The following is a 17,252-nucleotide window of genomic DNA, read 5'->3' as shown; positions in this document are numbered from 1 at the left end:
GCCGAGACCCGGTACTGGGGCGGGGGCCTGCGCCGGCTGACAGCCCCGCCCCGCCCCCGAGCGCCCAAGCCCGCATTCCTGCCCCAGACCCCGCGGCCGCGCAGCACCGCGTCCCGACCCCTCCTGGGGAAAGAGGCAGCTGATTTTCTTAAGGGGCCAAAGTCAAAATCTGTCATCTTAAAAAAAAAAAAATACTGAGTTTAAGGAAACCCACCATAATATTTTGTACTGAAAACACTAATTTGCTTGTTTCATCTCAGGGCGTGTTGCGAAAATAGTTCAATAACCTGTAGTCCATGCCAATAACTAACTTTAGTGTTAAATGTTCATCTGCACTATAGATAAATGTGGGTGCTGGCGGTGGAGGAAAGCCGCATGCTAGCGAAATTGATGAAGTCAAAATATCTTTCTTTTGATTCTAAGAGAGCAAGAAGTTGCAGTTTGGAGACTAAAATTTGGGGACAAAGGATGATAGCTTGGAGAACTCCATAAACAATTGTTCCTTAAAAGTACTGACAGATCTTGGTGAAAGAATGGATTTCCCCATTTGCTTTTTTATCATTTGGTGAAGTTAATTGCTTGTCGGTCTGTGTTGGCAATGGCTGTTGCAGCTGTGTGTGTGCTTGGGAGCCTATATAAATGCCTTCAAGATAAGCGTGGTCTATTATCTGTAGATTTTTCAAATTTGTAGTGCTTCTGTAAAATTGTCCTTCAAGAAAAAATGCAAGCTAGTACTGAAAACGTCTCCTGAACCCAGTTTTCCTTTTTTTTTTTTTTAACTTTTTTAAGATTTTTATTTATTTATGTGACAGACAGCCAGCGAGAGAGGGAACACAGCAGGGGAGTGGGAGAGGAAGAAGCAGGCTCCCAGCAGAGGAGCCCGATGTGGGACTCGATCTCGAAACGCCAGGATCACGCCCTGAGCCGAAGGCAGACGCTTAACGACTGCGCTACCCAGGCGCCCCCTGAACCCAGTTTTCCTTACTTTTGCATTACGTGTGCCACAAACTTTCTTCTAATGCAGCTTAGTCTTAGTTATTTGAGGTGTAATCTTTTGGAACTGCTAAGGGAGAACTTTATAAACCCTAGGAAGGTTGTCTCTGTATGAATTATAGGTGAGGTTTTTGTGTGTTATTTTTGAACTGAAATTTTTTTAACCTATGACCAGGAGGACTAAGACGCCCAGGAAACTTCTGGTGAAGAAAGGATCCCAAACAAGTCTTAAAGACCCAGTTGGGGTAAGGTCTTCCTGTAAATGTGTGTGTGTGTGTGTGTGTGTGTGTGTGTGTGTGTGTGTGTTCAGCCCTTTTCTGTCCTCTGGGTATGCTTGGAAGGGATGGAGATGTGGAAGCAGACTTAGAGAACGTTTAGTGAAATAGGTAAGGCAGTTTCCAGCTTTAAAATTTTGTCTCTATGTGGGATTCATTAGTCTAGTAAAATGAAGTCTTTGGTTATCAACCACATAACTCCTATAACTAATTATCATTTGAAAAGTTAGATAATGAAACATAGTCTTCAACTGTCCCGGAGAATTCTTCCTGTTCTCTCAGAAGGCAGGGAAATTTCTGCTTGGATGGGCATCCTCTCCCATCTTCAGGGGTGTTAAATAGTAACTGATGGCCCGCTTCATAAAGACCCTGGTGTAGAATAGTTTAATTCAGTCTAGTAACTAATCATAATTGCATGTAAGTCATGAGTTTCAGGTTTGGGAACTTGCTTTTAAAGGCAAATGACAAATAAAAGAAGGTTGGTTTGCTCTGGGGTATTTTTCTCTCCTTCACTGGCACTGAAATGTGTCTCTTGTTCTAAGCTGAGGGAACCAGATACTTTGCACATACAGCTGATAAGTTTTTCCTCAACCCTGTCACTGATTAAGAAGTCGTGCTTTGGGCAGTTATTTATTTGTGTATTTGTATATTATTATACTTATTTGTATATGTGTTATATTGATTTGTATATTGTGTTAAGCTGTCAAGTTTTATTTGACATCCAATTTCAAAGAGTTCTAACAGCTTTTCAAATCTCAGTGTGTGATGTCATTGATTTTAGAGATTTTTATATTAGTGGTAGTATATAGCTTTATTCAATTTGTTCTATTGTAATAGCGAAGAGAAGCTGTGTGATTTGATGCTTTTGTTATCCAAATTTAATTGTATGTGTATTTAAAATCCCTCGTATCTGATATATCTGTTTACATCTGACAATTTCTGGGAGCAAGTTTTGGTTTTCATAGCTCTGAGTTCATATAAGTCTCTTATGTTGAGAGATCAACTGTTGGATGAATGAATGGGAAGCTTAAATGAAAAGTAGTCAACCTTCGTTCTGGAAGCACCTTCCTGTAATTTCAGGTGTACTGCAGGGTGCGCCCACTGAGCCTTCCTGATCAAGAGTGCTGCATAGAAGTGATCAATAATACAACCGTTCAGCTTCATACCCCTGAGGGTTACAGACTCAACCGAAATGGAGACTATAAGGAGGTAATTCCCATGGGAACCAAGCTGTTTTTGCTTGAGATGTTCTCTCCTGAAGGGCTTTTCCATTTTTTCCATTTAACACAATTCATGTTTCCACTGTTTTGAAAAACTTGTTTACTTCCCTATAACCACCATATATAAAGTGTGGGTAGGCATACGTTTGGTATACCTGAGTGAGAGGATTGCTTTTACGAGGTAATTTCTTGTACTGGATTATTTACTGTTTTTTAGAGCATAGGTTAGGGATCGTTTAATGAATGATTGTGCTAGGTGGCTATACACACACACACACACACACACACACAATTTCAGGTGCAGATTAAAATAGCCCTAGGCACTGTGTATTTGTATGAAGTGTTATTTTTAGTAAAATCTTGAGCAAAGTGAGTCAGCTCAGTTCAACAAACATTGCACTAAAGCTGCAGGGCAGAAGGAGATTTTAAAAAATGAGTAAGACACAGTCCTTGCCTTTACCAGGCTTACAGCTGAGTTGGGGGCACAGATGGAAGACAGACCAGTGTGCTGAAAGAGAAGGGACTATGGGAATGCAGGGGAAGCACTGATTCAGGCTGTTGTCTCTACTGTCGAGCGGCCTTTCACTCTCGTGCACCCTGCTCTTGTGAGCTTGTCAGAAGCCTACCAGTGGCCTCTGGGCTGCTCATATTGGATGGACACCTCTTGTCCTCATAATCCGTTTTTCAGCAGGACTGTTCTTCCTGAAGCCCTCTCCCGTCTCCCTGTCCAAGTCTTCATGTTCTTGGCTGTCACTCGCCACCCTTTGCGGGCTCCTCTTCCTTTTCCAACCTCTCAGGACTGGGGTGGGCTACACCCAGGGCTCCCTTCTCTGCACTTTCCCATGGCTTTAAATGTTGGTTATACAATAATAATAATTTCGGAGTTTTTTTTTATCTTCGGCCTAAACCTTTTCCCACCTCTAAATTCGAACATCCACTATTTGGATGTCACGTAGGCATCTCAAAGTCTACATGTCCAAAAGAACTCTTGATTTTTTACCCCCTCTAAATCATTTCCTTCCTTGTCTTCTCTCAATAAATGGTAGCACCATGTGTCCCCCCTCATATCCCATTCACCAGTACATTCTATCCGTTCTGCTCCAATGTGAAACTGTCCTTTTGTTTCTATCTCCACTGCCACTGCCCGTCTTAGTCTTGCTATTAATTACCAAGACTAGTGCTTCTCAAATGATCTGTGCTGAAGAAACAGCTTTTTAAAATTTTCAGTGCATCGTGACTGATACTTTCGTGCAGCTTTCTATCTGAGTTAGACCACAAGAGAAGTGACCTGATAATCTGTTCAACGAGATGAGCCTAGGGCTGGGATATGGCAGCCATGTCAAATGGCTACGAAAGTTTCTAAACTTACTCCAGATTTCTCTCATTCTCTCCTAGACAGGGAACAAAACAGTTCTCAGAGGGGCACTGGTATGCTGACCGTACTTTGAAATCTAACTGGACTGCTTGCTTCCGCTCTGAATGTTATTCTCCAATTCATTTTCCACAGAGCCACCAGAGAGATCTTTTAAAGTGTAAATCTGATCTGACCCTTTTCCTGTTTAAAATCTTTCAAGGCATAAAGTCTTTAAATAGGCAAAATCCTGCTTAATTTGTCCCGTTTCTCCACGGTCATCCCTTGCTAGTCATCCCGTCCTTTGAGTTCCTTGGATAAGCCCGAATCCTGCTTCAGGGCAGTTCTCCTGGCGTGGACTTTTCTTTCTCTTGGCTCTTAGCATGGATGGCTCCTCATCTGTGGATTTCAGCTTAAACATCACCTCGTCAGAGACAGTGTCCAGACTACCTGATCAGAAGTGGCACCCTTTCCTGCTTCTGTCCTGGTCTGCCCTCTATGTGCTTCCCTGATAGCACTTAGCACATCAAGAGATTTGTTTATTGTCTCTTTTCCCTGCTATAATGTAAGCTTTGGGGGGATATGCCCCTTATCTGTCCTGTTCCCCATTCAATGAATATGGACGAAGCATGAATGAATAGTCTGGGAAGGCTTCACAGAGGAGTGGGCCTTCAAAGATGTCAAATAATTGAGAACTGACTTACTGTGAAGAACTTTGCTTCTCTATTAGAGTAATTTCATGTATGTATAAGTAAACAGAGAGTTTGGCGGGGATTAGCAGTTCTCACTGCCTCGTCACAGAAGGCAGAGCTGCCTGGAAATGGCTGGGACACCAGTGAGCACTGTAGGATTGGGAAAGTTCCTCCTCTGGGCCTTGGTTTTCTTTACTGGTAAGGAGGGGTTTGTTCACAAGAACTTGGAGGTCACCTGACTGATCTGTCAGCACTATTTATGTGTATCCTTTCCGTCCTAAGATTCTTTATTCTTCTTGTGAACTCTACAGCTGTTTTACGGGATTGGAATAAACCCTTCCATGAAGCGAGAGTTAGCCTAGCTGAAGCAGGTGTGTGATCTTTAGCAAGTTACAAAATGAGCATCATAATTAACAGGATGTAATCAAGGGTTTAGAGTGAAATGACTGACTACCAGGCTAAGGCAGTGCTCGACGCATGTCGCATTAGTGTAGGTTTGAGCACTAATCTGTACGTGTCTCCTTTCGCGGGGACAAAACTGCTAACTGTAAAAACATAAGGGTCACGATAGTGATATCCATACAGGTTGAATTTAAGGACAAGGGTATAAAACAGGAAAGGGGGTGCTGCTTGACAAAGGCTATAATCCGTAATAAATTCTAGCGAATGCTCATGTGACAATAACTTAGCACTGACCTTCCGTGAAGCAAAAACTGCAAAATTCAGGAAGGTCACAGAAACAATGACAATGTCTGCAATACAAAAAAACTAAAAAATAACAAAAACAGGAATAATAGAACTCCAGCCTCTGGACAATGAGGACAATTTACTTTACATGAAAATATATTTATATTCCCCAGTCCCCAATCTAATTTCCAAGTAGGAGTTTGGTAATATTTTTGGTAATATAGTTATATAATCATTTTGATAGAGATTTGATAGTTGAAGTATTGATTTTTTTAAAGGTCACAATTAGTTTATTTCACAGAAAAACTCAGATGAGATTCTATTTACAGTTCGTTTGATTTTAAAATGGTACACCAAAACACTTGGTTTTATGCTGCTGTGGCATTTTAGAAGAGCAAGCGGTAAATGAGTATATGGAGTAATGCTTAATGATTGTCACGAGTCTGTGCCTGAGTCATGATAATTCTGATCTTTGTTGTCTAAAATCAGCCTTGGTCTGTGAAGCATTAGTGGACTTAAGACTTCTCCATTCTCCTTATAAGGGGTATAATGGAGTTATAGCATGACTTTTTTAAGGGTTCCAAGTTTAAAGACTTCATGTTTTTTCTTTGTGTGTTTAGATCTTAAATGTTCACTAAGAAACATCTGAATACATTTAAACAGATGTATTTCTAGCTTAGAGTGAAATTCCATTCATATGCTTTTTATTTTTTCCTTCTTCATAGACTCAGTATTCATTTAAACAAGTATTTGGCATTCATACCACCCAGAAGGAGCTCTTTGATGCTGTGGCTAATCCCTTGGTAGATGACCTCATTCATGGCAAAAATGGTACGATTACTAGAGTTTTTGTTATGTTTTCTTTCTTGTCCTCCTCTGAAAAAACTTTGACGCTTATATATTTGGTTATGTTTGGCTTTGAATTCAGATTTCATTTGTTAGAGTGGTATAAAACCTGCTTTTTAAAATTTTTATTTTTATTTAAGTAGGCTCCACCCTGGGTGTGGAGCCCAGTGAGGGGCTTGAACTCACCACCCTGAGATCAAGAGTCAGATGCTTTACCGACTGAACCACCCAGGAGCCCCTACAGCCTGCTTTTTCGAGCTGGCTAATTTTAAATGTTTCTTAACACAGCGAAGAAATACTGAAAGTGGAGACTTTTAAGATATAACCCAGTGTGACTTTCAGTATATAACTACATGTGATTTGCTACCTCACAGGTCTCCTTTTCACATATGGTGTGACAGGAAGCGGGAAAACGCACACGATGACTGGTTCTCCAGGGGAAGGAGGTCTGCTTCCTCGTTGTTTGGACATGATCTTTAACAGTATAGGGTCATTTCAAGCTAAACGATACGTAAGTGTAATTTTTTTGTGTTGTGACTATTTCACTTGCAGGCATAGGGACCAAGAGACCTGTGGATACAGTAGTTTTAAAGGAAAACTAATACACTGGATACATTTTGAAACCTTAAATATCAAATGCTGCTTCTTTTTTAACTATGTTTCTTATTATTTAAGTCAAATGCTAAAAAATTCATGGTCTGATTTTTACCCCCACTTCAGGTTTTTAAATCTAATGACCGGAATAGCATGGATATACAGTGTGAAGTTGATGCCTTGTTAGAACGGCAGAAAAGAGAAGCCATGCCCAACCCAAAGACTCCCTCTAGCAAGTAAGTGATTATACTCGTATGTGACACTGGCCTGACAGGAACCCTGTCTGGTGGTTTCCTCAGGCCCAGGGAATGATAACATGAAGGGGAGTTGGTCTGACAGTTGACTGTAGTGAGGTCAAAGTTGAGGAATGTTCTTCATTAAGTTTATTTGCTCAGATGTTCTCTGGTTTTGAGCACATGGTCCTTGAATTACTGTTGAGAGAAGGTGCCGCTCTGGGTGGGAGAGGGTATAAAAGCCGGTGCTGTGTACCTAGGAGGACACGGGGTGGGAGGGGGTACTACTGGCCGACCATGAGTACGAATAGGTTGCTTTGTGCATTTCTGCTTGCAGTGACAGGTCATTTAACTTACATCTTTTACTTTCCCCTTGGGATCATTTACTTTTGATACTGACTCAATGTGTAAGAGCAGACTTTCTGGCTTTTTTCTTTTTCCAGACGACAAGTAGACCCAGAGTTTGCAGATATGATAAATGTACAAGAATTTTGCAAAGCAGAAGAGGTTGATGAAGATAGTGTCTATGGCGTATTTGTCTCTTATATTGAAATATATAATAATTACATATATGATCTATTGGAAGAGGTGCCGTTTGATCCCATAAAGCCTAAGTAAGTAGTGAAGAGAGTCTCGTGTTAGCTGCTTAACCTTGGGGAAGCCACTTTACCTCAGTGAGCCTTAGTTTTCTCAGTGATAAATGGTGATAATGCTTTTGTTTTCACAATGAGATACAACTTGTATATCATGCGGCTGGTGTTGAATGCATAGTTTCATTCTTAACCAGATAGGCAGCTATATCAGGGAACCAGGGGGTTAAGGCATCTAAGGAGAAGACAGACCTGAATACTCATCTTAGACATTACTTTTGAGAACTCCTGGCCTTGGGGCTGTATTTTGAGAAGGACTGTAATTGTGTACGGAAGCGTCCTATGCATGTGGGTTATCTGGGGTTATCCTTCAGGAGCCTACCACTTAGTGTTGGGAGTTTGTAGTCCTATTAACCATCTATGGTTGGTGATCTCTACAGAGCGGAGCCCAAAGCTGTTATTTATACAACTGATACAGATCTGTCATCACTGTTTAATATAAAGTGACATCTGTATCCTCATTCCACCAGACTTAAAAGACAACTCCTTAGATTTCCTTGGGTTTTGTCTGGCTCAGACTGAAGAGCAATTACAGCCTGGCATCACAATCCGTGATTGTGCCAGAGTGGACTCTGGAGTCTCATTTCATATTAGTATTTTGTTCTTGAGTTGACAGTTTTGTTCTTAAGCTAAATGCTTATCCTTAATGCTGTCTTTGTTAGGGTCTCTCAGAACATAAATAATATGAAGACTAACAACATTATTGGAGAAACAGCTGGATATTTAGAAAACCATGAGACTGAGAACGGGTTTAATAAATTACATTAAGCAATTTATAGATTACTTCCTTCTCCATTTGTTTCAGAGTATCAGTTATGTTACCCATTTTCTCACCTGTTGTGATGTCATCGTTGCTACCAATCTGTTTCACTTTTTTGCGCATGTGCCAAGTTTCTGTTTGGTTTGTTCTAAATGAGATTATTTTCAAAAAAGCCTATCTTGGTTTTAGTTTTACAAAAGGAAGACTGACAGATGTGCCTTGCATGCCTTGTCCCCTTTCTGGTAACTCCCTGAATGAACTCACTGCGTGCATATTTGGTACTGAATTCGGATTTAATTGGTTAGGGCAGTGGTTAACCTGCTTTTTTGAGCTGGTTAACTTTAAAGTCTTTTTAAATACGGTGAAGAAATCTTACAAGCAGAGGGTTTTTAAGAGCCGACCCCTCATGACCGGCACTGCTGTGGACTGAGGCCGGCTGCGGTGGGAACAGTAACTTACACCTTATTCCTTTGGTAGGTGGAACAGCTGCAGCACGCCCATGAGGAACACAGATTTTGTGTATGTGAGGATGTTGGCTCTTCTCTTGAGGAGAAAGGGTGCAGTTATACTAGTGGTTGGCGTCTGTGGCATGTTTGCATGTAGGTGGTTTTTCGCTGGCACTGGGCTGGCTGCTACCTCTGAGCCCCTCCCTGCTGCCTGGGAAGTCTGCCCTGTCCTGAGTGATGGTGGCTGGCACGCATTTCCACCCCCACCGCTCCTGAGACTGAGGCCGAACAGGCGGCACCCTTTCCAGCCTTATCCTACTGTGCAGATCAAAACTTGACCAGCCACTTTGAAAAGACTGCCACTCCTGGTATACACCAAACTCTTTCTGAATTTGTCTTTTGCTGACTCTGATGTGAGAACCAGCTCTCTGTTGATCTTTTAAAATTAGGGAAATGCTAGATTGTGATGCTTAACCTGTGCATGTGATGTTGCTGTAATATTGTTTTGTCCTCTACTTGTTTAGTCAGTGTTTTGTCTGCTTATTAGAACAAATTAGAGCAAAGCTTCTAGAACAACATAGGTTCCTGTGACCCTGTTACGTAACTAATCTTGACTCTATACCCTTATACTTACCCAAGTGTCCTGTTTTTGGTTTTTTTGGGGGGGAGCTCTTGCCTAGGTCTATTCCCATCATAAGAATCGATGTCATGGGGCCTGGCATTTTAGTCCTAGTCTTAAGCTGAGATATTAGGATCTCACCATTTAGGAGACTGATGTCTTTTTCTTTCTCACAGACCGCCACAATCTAAATTGCTTCGTGAAGATAAGAACCACAACATGTATGTTGCAGGATGTACAGAAGTGGAAGTGAAATCTACTGAGGAGGCTTTTGAAGTTTTCTGGAGAGGTTAGAAACTGAGCTAAAATTAGGAAAATCTGAAAATAAACATAATCCTGAGAGTTGCTACTATAATTTGATGGCAGTACTTTTTAGTGGAAAGCATATAATACTGTAATGACGGAGTTCAGGTTTGATCAACGATGTCTCTGTCATCACAGGCCAGAAAAAGAGACGTATTGCTAACACACATTTGAATCGGGAGTCCAGCCGTTCCCATAGTGTGTTCAACATTAAATTAGTTCAGGCTCCCTTGGACGCGGATGGAGACAATGTCTTACAGGTAAATTTGTTGTAGTGTGTGGAGTTTTTCTTGTTTTAACTGAACCCTTAGTTTTTGGAAGTAGGGTTAAATCAGGTAAGACTGACTGCAATGAAGACTACTGTAGAATTTTTATATGTGGGTGATGACATTTAAAAAGTGTTCCATTAGAGAGTGCAGCTTTGGGAAACTGGCTATTGAATCTGAGAACCTGGAATTTTGCTATGAAAAAGGTTTACAAATCTTTATTAACCTCTTCAATAGAGGAGATAAAATGAGTATGTATGAGTCATTATTTTATCTCTGAAGACTCATTTTGTATGTGGGAATTCAGTTAATGGTTTTAAAATGCCAGTGGTTACCTTTCCAGGGTAGGTACAGTTTAGGAGATGACAATTCTAAATTGTTCTTCTCTTGGCTGATAGGCCAGTAGGGCCCCATCTGCTGATCATCCTTTACTGCTGGGCCTGCCACACTACAAGGCTTATATCAATCAGTAAAAGCATTTGAACCGAACAGGAATCATTTAATAACTTTAAGCTATTAAAGTGTAATTCCATTTGAACCTTATCATGAAGGTTTCCACATGGCATGAGGAGATGGTACGGCAGCGTACTGAAGACCACCGGGATTCGAATTCTGAGTCCTATTAATTTGCTTGCTGTCTGACCTGCTACGAACTCTTTATATGTGAGGATTAAAGCAGGCAATGCATGTAGAGTTCTTAGGCCAGTGTCTTACATACAGTTAGCACTCATAAATGTTAGCCAGTAATGCTTGTAAGTCAAGCCTCCATCTACACTTGCTGTCCTTTGAACACATCTAATATTACAAATCAGTTATGTACCTCTTGCTTTTTATTTCTTATACAACTGGAGTATTATGGAATTTTTCAATCATAAATTTAAGTACCTGGTTATAGAAAAATTTAGGATAGGCCTGTCCTAGACTCACCACTTAGCAGACACAGCCTGAGATCCTATGCGTGAGGCGCTGTGCAGGGTGCTAGAGATGAGAACATTGGTTGAGAGGCAGTTCCTGCTTTCATGGAGCTTAGAGTATAATGTGCAAGACCAGCCAATGGGCAAGTCATTGTCACTACCATGAGTATACTGAGCATATGCTCTTAGCAGACTCTTCCCTCAAAACCTGTGTCCTTTGGCCCTACTGTTTTGTATTGTGCAAATGTGATACTCATAAGACTTAATAATTTGTTGACTGGGATACATTTAAAGAACATTGTAAACCAGTTATACCTCATGTTATTGGCATTACGATCTTCCCTTTAGGAAAAGGAACAAATCACTATAAGCCAGTTGTCCCTGGTAGATCTTGCTGGAAGTGAAAGAACGAACCGGACAAAAGCAGAAGGGAACAGATTACGTGAAGCTGGTGAGCACAGCATAGTACTGATTTATTGCTACAACTTCCAAAAACTTGCAATGCCAGTCTGTCATCTGCTTATTGATAGGTGGTTTAAGCATGTCTTCAATTTCGGTAATTTTGAGGCTAGGTTTAGTGGTCATTGCTGTTTTTTTAGTAATGCTGGTTTGGTATCAGGATGTTACAATACACTGACTTATCACTGAGGGTAAGTGATTAAAATAAATATAAAGCAAGTCATATTCATCTTGTATCTATTGCCAGTAAAGTACTAGATCTTAAAATTAAGTGATTTAACAGTCACTCCAACATTCATACTGGTGAAAATTGGCTGCTGGAGGTGGGAAAAATCTTTGAACACAAAAGCAAATTGGAAGGAAATCTGAGTTTTTTTGTGTTTTGGGTTTTTTAAAATCTTTCATTAGTGTAGCCATTCACGTTATGTTTTACATGATAGCGTTTACGGAGTACGTACTGTGTGCCAGTATTTGAACACTCATTTAGTCTGGGGGTGTGTGAGGGAAAGTTTAGGGGGGAAATTCATGAAGTGGACACTTAAATTGCATGAGCTAAATGGAGGACAGGGTTAAAGTCATCCTTGGCAGAGGAGGGAGCCACTTGTAAACTGAGAGAGTATGGTAGGGTCAAGGTCACTGAGGTGGGAGCGTGTGGGTCGGTGACCCAGGACAACTGAGGCAGCAGAGCAACGCAAGGCCGTGATGACTCTTGTCAATCATATTAACAAGTCTGAATTTTGTCCTGAAGGAGTAATGGTGGTTGCCAATTATTAAAAGACTGGTGTGTATCACCGTATTTACTATGCATGGGCTCGATTTCTTGATTCTGACCTTTCAGGATTGTGTCATAACCATTCTTCAGATGAGGAAATGGGTTGGGAGAGGTTATGTAATTTTCCCAAGATTGGAGCTTGGGTTTAAACCCAGGTTGGCCGGATTCTCAACACTTTTGTCTCTCTACTCTTCTACACAGCCTCCCCCTTAAAGAAAATGAAGAATTAGTCTTTCAGAAAGATTGTTTTCCTGTGAAGAGAATTAATGTACCGAGGCACGTCCAGAAACATGAAAAGCAGCTGGGAGCCTTTTGCAGTAATTCAGAGGAGGAATCATGTGCCCCGGAGGCAGGGGTGGGAGAGAAGTGAGAGCTAGTTAGGAAGGAAGCCGACCTGCATGTGGAGAGGAGGAGGGGAGGGCAGATCCAAGCTCTGGGCTGAGGAGAGAGCCGTTGAGGTGCAGGTGTAGGCCGTTAAAGAGCTCGTGTTGGAGTGTTCAGCTCATTCCAGTGGAAGCGCCCAGTCACTGGATGTACACGCATTTGGAAGGAGCGAGATTTAACTTGAGGTATTTGGGTTTAGGTTTTGCCAACATGGAAGCAACAGGGGAGACTGTTCCTGGAGGACACATGGGAACAGGCTGAGGGCAGAGCCTCGAGGAACACATGCTTGAGGTGGTTGATTTAAAGAGCCTAGGAAGGAGAAAGAAAGTGGTAGCCAAGTGAGATGACAAAAACCCTCCCCATTATATATGTGTATATAAGATAGAGACTCTGGGATCCAGACCACAGGAGGAAGGATTCACCTTGATGAAAAGAGGGTTATCTCAGTGGAAGAAAGTAGAGACTTGAGAGTTGTGATGCTTTAGGAAAAAACCAGAAAGTACTAGCAGTGTTGATAACGGATGGGGAACAGGTGGGACAAAAATGAGGGCATGAGCATGGGAAGAAGAGATGGTGGTTGGGCCACAGGTTTCTAGAGGTGGTGTCGTTCCGAGTGATAAAGGTTCGGGGTGCAGGCATGGCTGTGCGGCTCCCGTGGTGAAGAGCGAGAGCCTGACTGGAGTTGAGGGAGTGGGCCCTCTGGCAGCATGCTGGAGTAGTCCTCGTGGACACCAGAATGACCCAGGAGCCGGCGTGTGGGGGAACATGCAAGGGCGGCAGCTAGGGACTAGGAGAATGTTGCTGGCCTCCTCCGCTCACCATCCTTATAAAATGTCGGGCTTCAGAAAACAAGCAACTTGCACTCAGGCTGCAGGGGGAGCACTCTCCTGATAGCAGAGGGTAAGCTTACAGGGCTTTGCCCCATGGCTGCATGGACACTTCACGGAATATCCCTGAGTGAATGACATAAAATACATAGGACTGCAAAGGAAATGGATTAGATTGAAATGTGTGTGTTTTTAGAAGTTTTTTATTTGAGGGAGAAAGAGCACATAAGCAGAGGGAAGCAGAAGGAGAGGGAGAAGCAGACTCCCCACTGATCAGGGAGCCCGATGTGGGGCTCGATCCCAGGACCCTGAGATCATGACTTCAGCTGAAGTCAGACACTTAAGTGATTGAACCACCTAGGCACAACCCCCCCCCCACACACACTTTTAAAGTATGTTCCATGCCCAGTGTGGAGCCCAAGGCAGGGCTTGAACTCATGACCTTGAGATCAAGACCTGAGCTGCTATCAAGAGGTGGATGCCTAGGGTGCCTGGGTGGCTCAGTTGGTTCAGTGTCTGACTCTTGGTTTCAGCTCAGGTCATGATCTCCTGGTCATGAGATCGAGCCACATGTTGGGGCCCACACTCAGCAGGGGGTCTGCTTGAGATTCTCTCCCTCTCCCTTTGCCCCTCACCCCGCTTGTGCTCTAAAATAAATAATCTTAAAAAAAAAAAAGTCTGGTGGCTGACTGACTGAGTCACCCAGGCACCCCCCCCCCCAAAAATATTCTTAAGGCATTTGTCATTACAGTAATTTACATGCTTCTTTATTAATGCCTTAATTAAAGATGCACTAGTAGGTCTTATAACTACATAATTTCAAAGTAGTAATGAGCATAAATATCTTGATCAGCAATAAACCATAATATGCTGTAAAATTACCTATGATTTGCACTGACAAAAATCACAGGTACCACTAATATTTTTGGTCTACATTCATAATTAAAAGGCACTGCTAAATTTCAGAAGTCAAGTAAAAATAAAGGTGTAATTTATTTCCCATCCAAGTATGCAGACTTCCTGAAATGTACCCATGGACACCATGGACCCCAGGTTTAGAAACCCTGGCACTTAGAGAGAGATGGGTAGAGCTCTCTGACAGGTGTGAGGATGTAGGGAAGTCTGTTCAGAGGAATGGGTTCCAGAGAGCACAGTGGAAGCAGGAAGGATACCGGGAGTAGGGGTTAAGGAAGAGGAATCGTGAATCATGGGACATTATAGAGCCACAGATGAGCTCTGTGTTTTGAGAGGTGACCAAAGATGAGAGCACGGTGGGAGTTAGCGGATACATTTGGAGGTCTCCGCAAGTGAGATCTCCTGCATTACTTGATGAATCTGTCAGGCTTGCCTTGGCTCAGAAATCCAAACAGGAGTGGTCAGAAGTAACAGCTATGTTGCCTTAGTAATCCTTGTTTGGGGGTACCTGGCTGGCTCAGTAGAGCATGGGACTCTTGACCTCAGGGTTGTGAATTCGAGCCCCACATTGGGTGTAGAGATTACTTAAAAATAATAAAATCTTAAAAAAAAAAAAGGAATCCTTGTTTGGATGTGGAGGGGACAGACTCCGCTGGATCCTAACACACATGACAGCTGGAAACAGGAGCCCCTCTGGGTGCTGGGGGCACTTCAGTGCTGATGAAGCCTGAAATGGTCATGTTTTTGAGATAATATTTTAATATGAGGATATTAAACATCTTCATCTAATATACTCTTTCATAGAATTTAAGATTTGGAAGAAACTTTATGGGCCGTCGAATATATAATGTTGCATTCCATGGGCAGTCCTTTTGATAGAATCCCTGAAGGATGGTGTTCAGCCCCCTCCTAAAACACTGCTATTAAAATAGTCCTGAAATACTGCAAGGACAGCGCCTCAGACTGAGCCACTGAAACCTGTTATTTGTAATTTCCATACGGTATTTCTACGCGGTGGGGATTTTATAGGCGGACAGACCATTGTAACTACTCTCTTGTTTCACATGTCTTCTGTCTGTATTTTCCTGTCAGGTAACATTAATCAGTCATTAATGACGCTAAGAACATGTATGGAGGTCCTGAGAGAGAACCAAATGTACGGAACTAACAAAGTAAGCAACAGCCTGTCATCATTTGTACAGCTTCGTTCGTGTGCAGTTTTGTGCCTCACATATTTGGGTTTGAATGTATTTACAGATGGTTCCATACCGAGATTCAAAGTTAACCCATCTGTTCAAGAACTACTTTGATGGGGAAGGTAAAGTACGCATGATCGTGTGTGTGAATCCGAAGGCTGAAGATTATGAAGAGAGCCTGGTAATTCTGATGTATTTAGCTTATAAAGTCTCAAAGTTCCTATGGAGAAAACAACTATTTGGATGTGAAGAATGACATTTTAAATATTTTTAAGACTGTTGATACAGGACCATTAGTTACAGAAATGAACTAATGACCAATTTATTGTTTCATTAAGTAATTTGTGAAGGACTCGAATATGCTGATTTGTAAAAACAAAAACCCCCTCCGATGTGTTTTGTATCTTAGCAAGTCATGAGATTTGCAGAAGTGACCCAAGAAGTTGAAGTGGCAAGACCAGTGGACAAGGCAATATGTGGTTTGACGCCTGGAAGGAGATACAGAAACCAGGCTCGGGGAGGTCCAGTCGGAGATGGTATGATTTGGTGTCACATCGTGTGCACGCTGACGTCTCTCAGTCTCTCTTAAGATCGATTTCATATTAGAGAACTACTAACTCCCCTTCAAGAACCAAGTGCAAAAAAAAAAAAAAAAAAAAAAAACCAAAGTATAAATGAGTTTTCTTTTGTTACATACTATTACTCCCCCCCCCCTTTCCTTTTTTTATAACTCATTTTTAAGGAAGTATGACTGGCAACTCAAGAAAGTACATGGCTCACTGAACTGGGGGGTCTAATCACAAGTGTTCACCTTGTTTAAATAAGCTTTCTCTCCTGTGTAACTTCTTGTAATTTTTTATAATTCAACGCAGAACCACTGGTTACAGAAGTGGTTTTACAGAGTTTCCCACCTCTGCCGTCCTGTGAACTTCTGGATGTCAACGACGAGCAAACTCTCCCCCGGCTGATCGAGGCGTTAGAGAAACGACACCACCTACGGCAGATGATGATCGATGAGTTTCACAAACAAGGTAAGCGCCAAACGCGGTCTGCGATCATTGCCCCTCCAGAAATTTGCAATGAGTCGGAGTTCTGTGGTGGGGCAGATCTCTGAGGAAGGGTTAGCTGTTTCTGCACTTTGTAGTGCTCAAGGCGTTGTTCAATTAGACTGACAAGGAACTTTCCCCACAGCTCGTAAAACAGAAGAAACAGGTGGGTGTGTATTCTCTCCCTTTTTGAAACCTACAGTGAGGGACATGAAGGAATAATAGCTACCTTGGTTTTCGTTCCTACTACTTACTTGCAAGGCACTTCATAAGTATTACATTTTAATAACTGTCTTTGGGCAAATGACTTCATCTTCCATTTCTTGGTCTCCCTATCTGCAAAATGAGGATTTTAACTGTTCTTACCTCAGAGGGTGTTGTGGGAGTGAGATAATATGTGAGAATCACGTAGAACAGTGAACAGCCTGGTACGTACAAGTGCCCAGTGAGTAGGTCTACGATTTTTAATCATTGATTCATTTGAATCAGCAGAGAAAGGTGTGAGATGAGTGGTAGCTATATCCCCATTTTGAAAGGAGGAAATGTGCTCAGAAAAATTAAGTAACTTGCCCAAGTGCCACAATTCGTAATTGCTATACCAGGGACTTCAAGTCGGATCCAGTGGATCCTAAATCTGCTGTTATTTCTGTGTTTGCATTTGTTCTGAAGCAAGTTCCTTACCCGTACGGGCTGACAAGAAAATGCCAGAGTGCAACATGAAAGACTCCGTGTTTTTCAGTAAAAACCAGCTTCTAGGACTCTCTCCTGTAGATCTGGGAACCAAACTCCTGACTCCCTTCTCAA

At 42.0% G+C, this 17,252-nt stretch overlaps 1 protein-coding gene and 1 long non-coding RNA gene across 3 annotated transcripts in view; one reads left to right on the top strand and one right to left on the bottom strand.

Moving 5' to 3' along the window:
* Positions 1 to 17,252, top strand: part of KIF23 (kinesin family member 23) — a 26,287-nt gene that overhangs the window by 645 nt on the left and 8,390 nt on the right. Inside the window, exons 2-15 of one of the 2 annotated variants that reach the window (XM_040643049.1) lie at positions 1,169 to 1,238; positions 2,349 to 2,477; positions 5,944 to 6,049; positions 6,439 to 6,575; positions 6,785 to 6,894; positions 7,335 to 7,505; positions 8,779 to 8,820; positions 9,543 to 9,655; positions 9,808 to 9,929; positions 11,198 to 11,300; positions 15,299 to 15,378; positions 15,464 to 15,583; positions 15,812 to 15,938; positions 16,275 to 16,433. In XM_040643049.1, coding sequence (XP_040498983.1) covers positions 1,169 to 1,238; positions 2,349 to 2,477; positions 5,944 to 6,049; positions 6,439 to 6,575; positions 6,785 to 6,894; positions 7,335 to 7,505; positions 8,779 to 8,820; positions 9,543 to 9,655; positions 9,808 to 9,929; positions 11,198 to 11,300; positions 15,299 to 15,378; positions 15,464 to 15,583; positions 15,812 to 15,938; positions 16,275 to 16,433 — 1,589 coding nt within the window. The remainder of the gene's footprint in view (positions 1 to 1,168; positions 1,239 to 2,348; positions 2,478 to 5,943; positions 6,050 to 6,438; positions 6,576 to 6,784; positions 6,895 to 7,334; positions 7,506 to 8,778; positions 8,821 to 9,542; positions 9,656 to 9,807; positions 9,930 to 11,197; positions 11,301 to 15,298; positions 15,379 to 15,463; positions 15,584 to 15,811; positions 15,939 to 16,274; positions 16,434 to 17,252) is intronic. The other variant, XM_040643050.1, reaches the window with a different exon arrangement.
* Positions 16,078 to 17,252, bottom strand: part of LOC121105547 — a 27,082-nt gene continuing 25,907 nt past the window's right edge. The window contains exon 4 of the long non-coding RNA XR_005838138.1: positions 16,078 to 16,396. This is a non-coding gene — a long non-coding RNA (uncharacterized LOC121105547). The remainder of the gene's footprint in view (positions 16,397 to 17,252) is intronic.

Source organism: Ursus maritimus, unplaced genomic scaffold (genome assembly GCF_017311325.1).
Source record: "Ursus maritimus isolate PB19 unplaced genomic scaffold, ASM1731132v1 scaffold_27, whole genome shotgun sequence".
NCBI lineage: Eukaryota > Metazoa > Chordata > Mammalia > Carnivora > Ursidae > Ursus > Ursus maritimus.
This window is presented reverse-complemented; position numbering and strand designations above follow the sequence as displayed.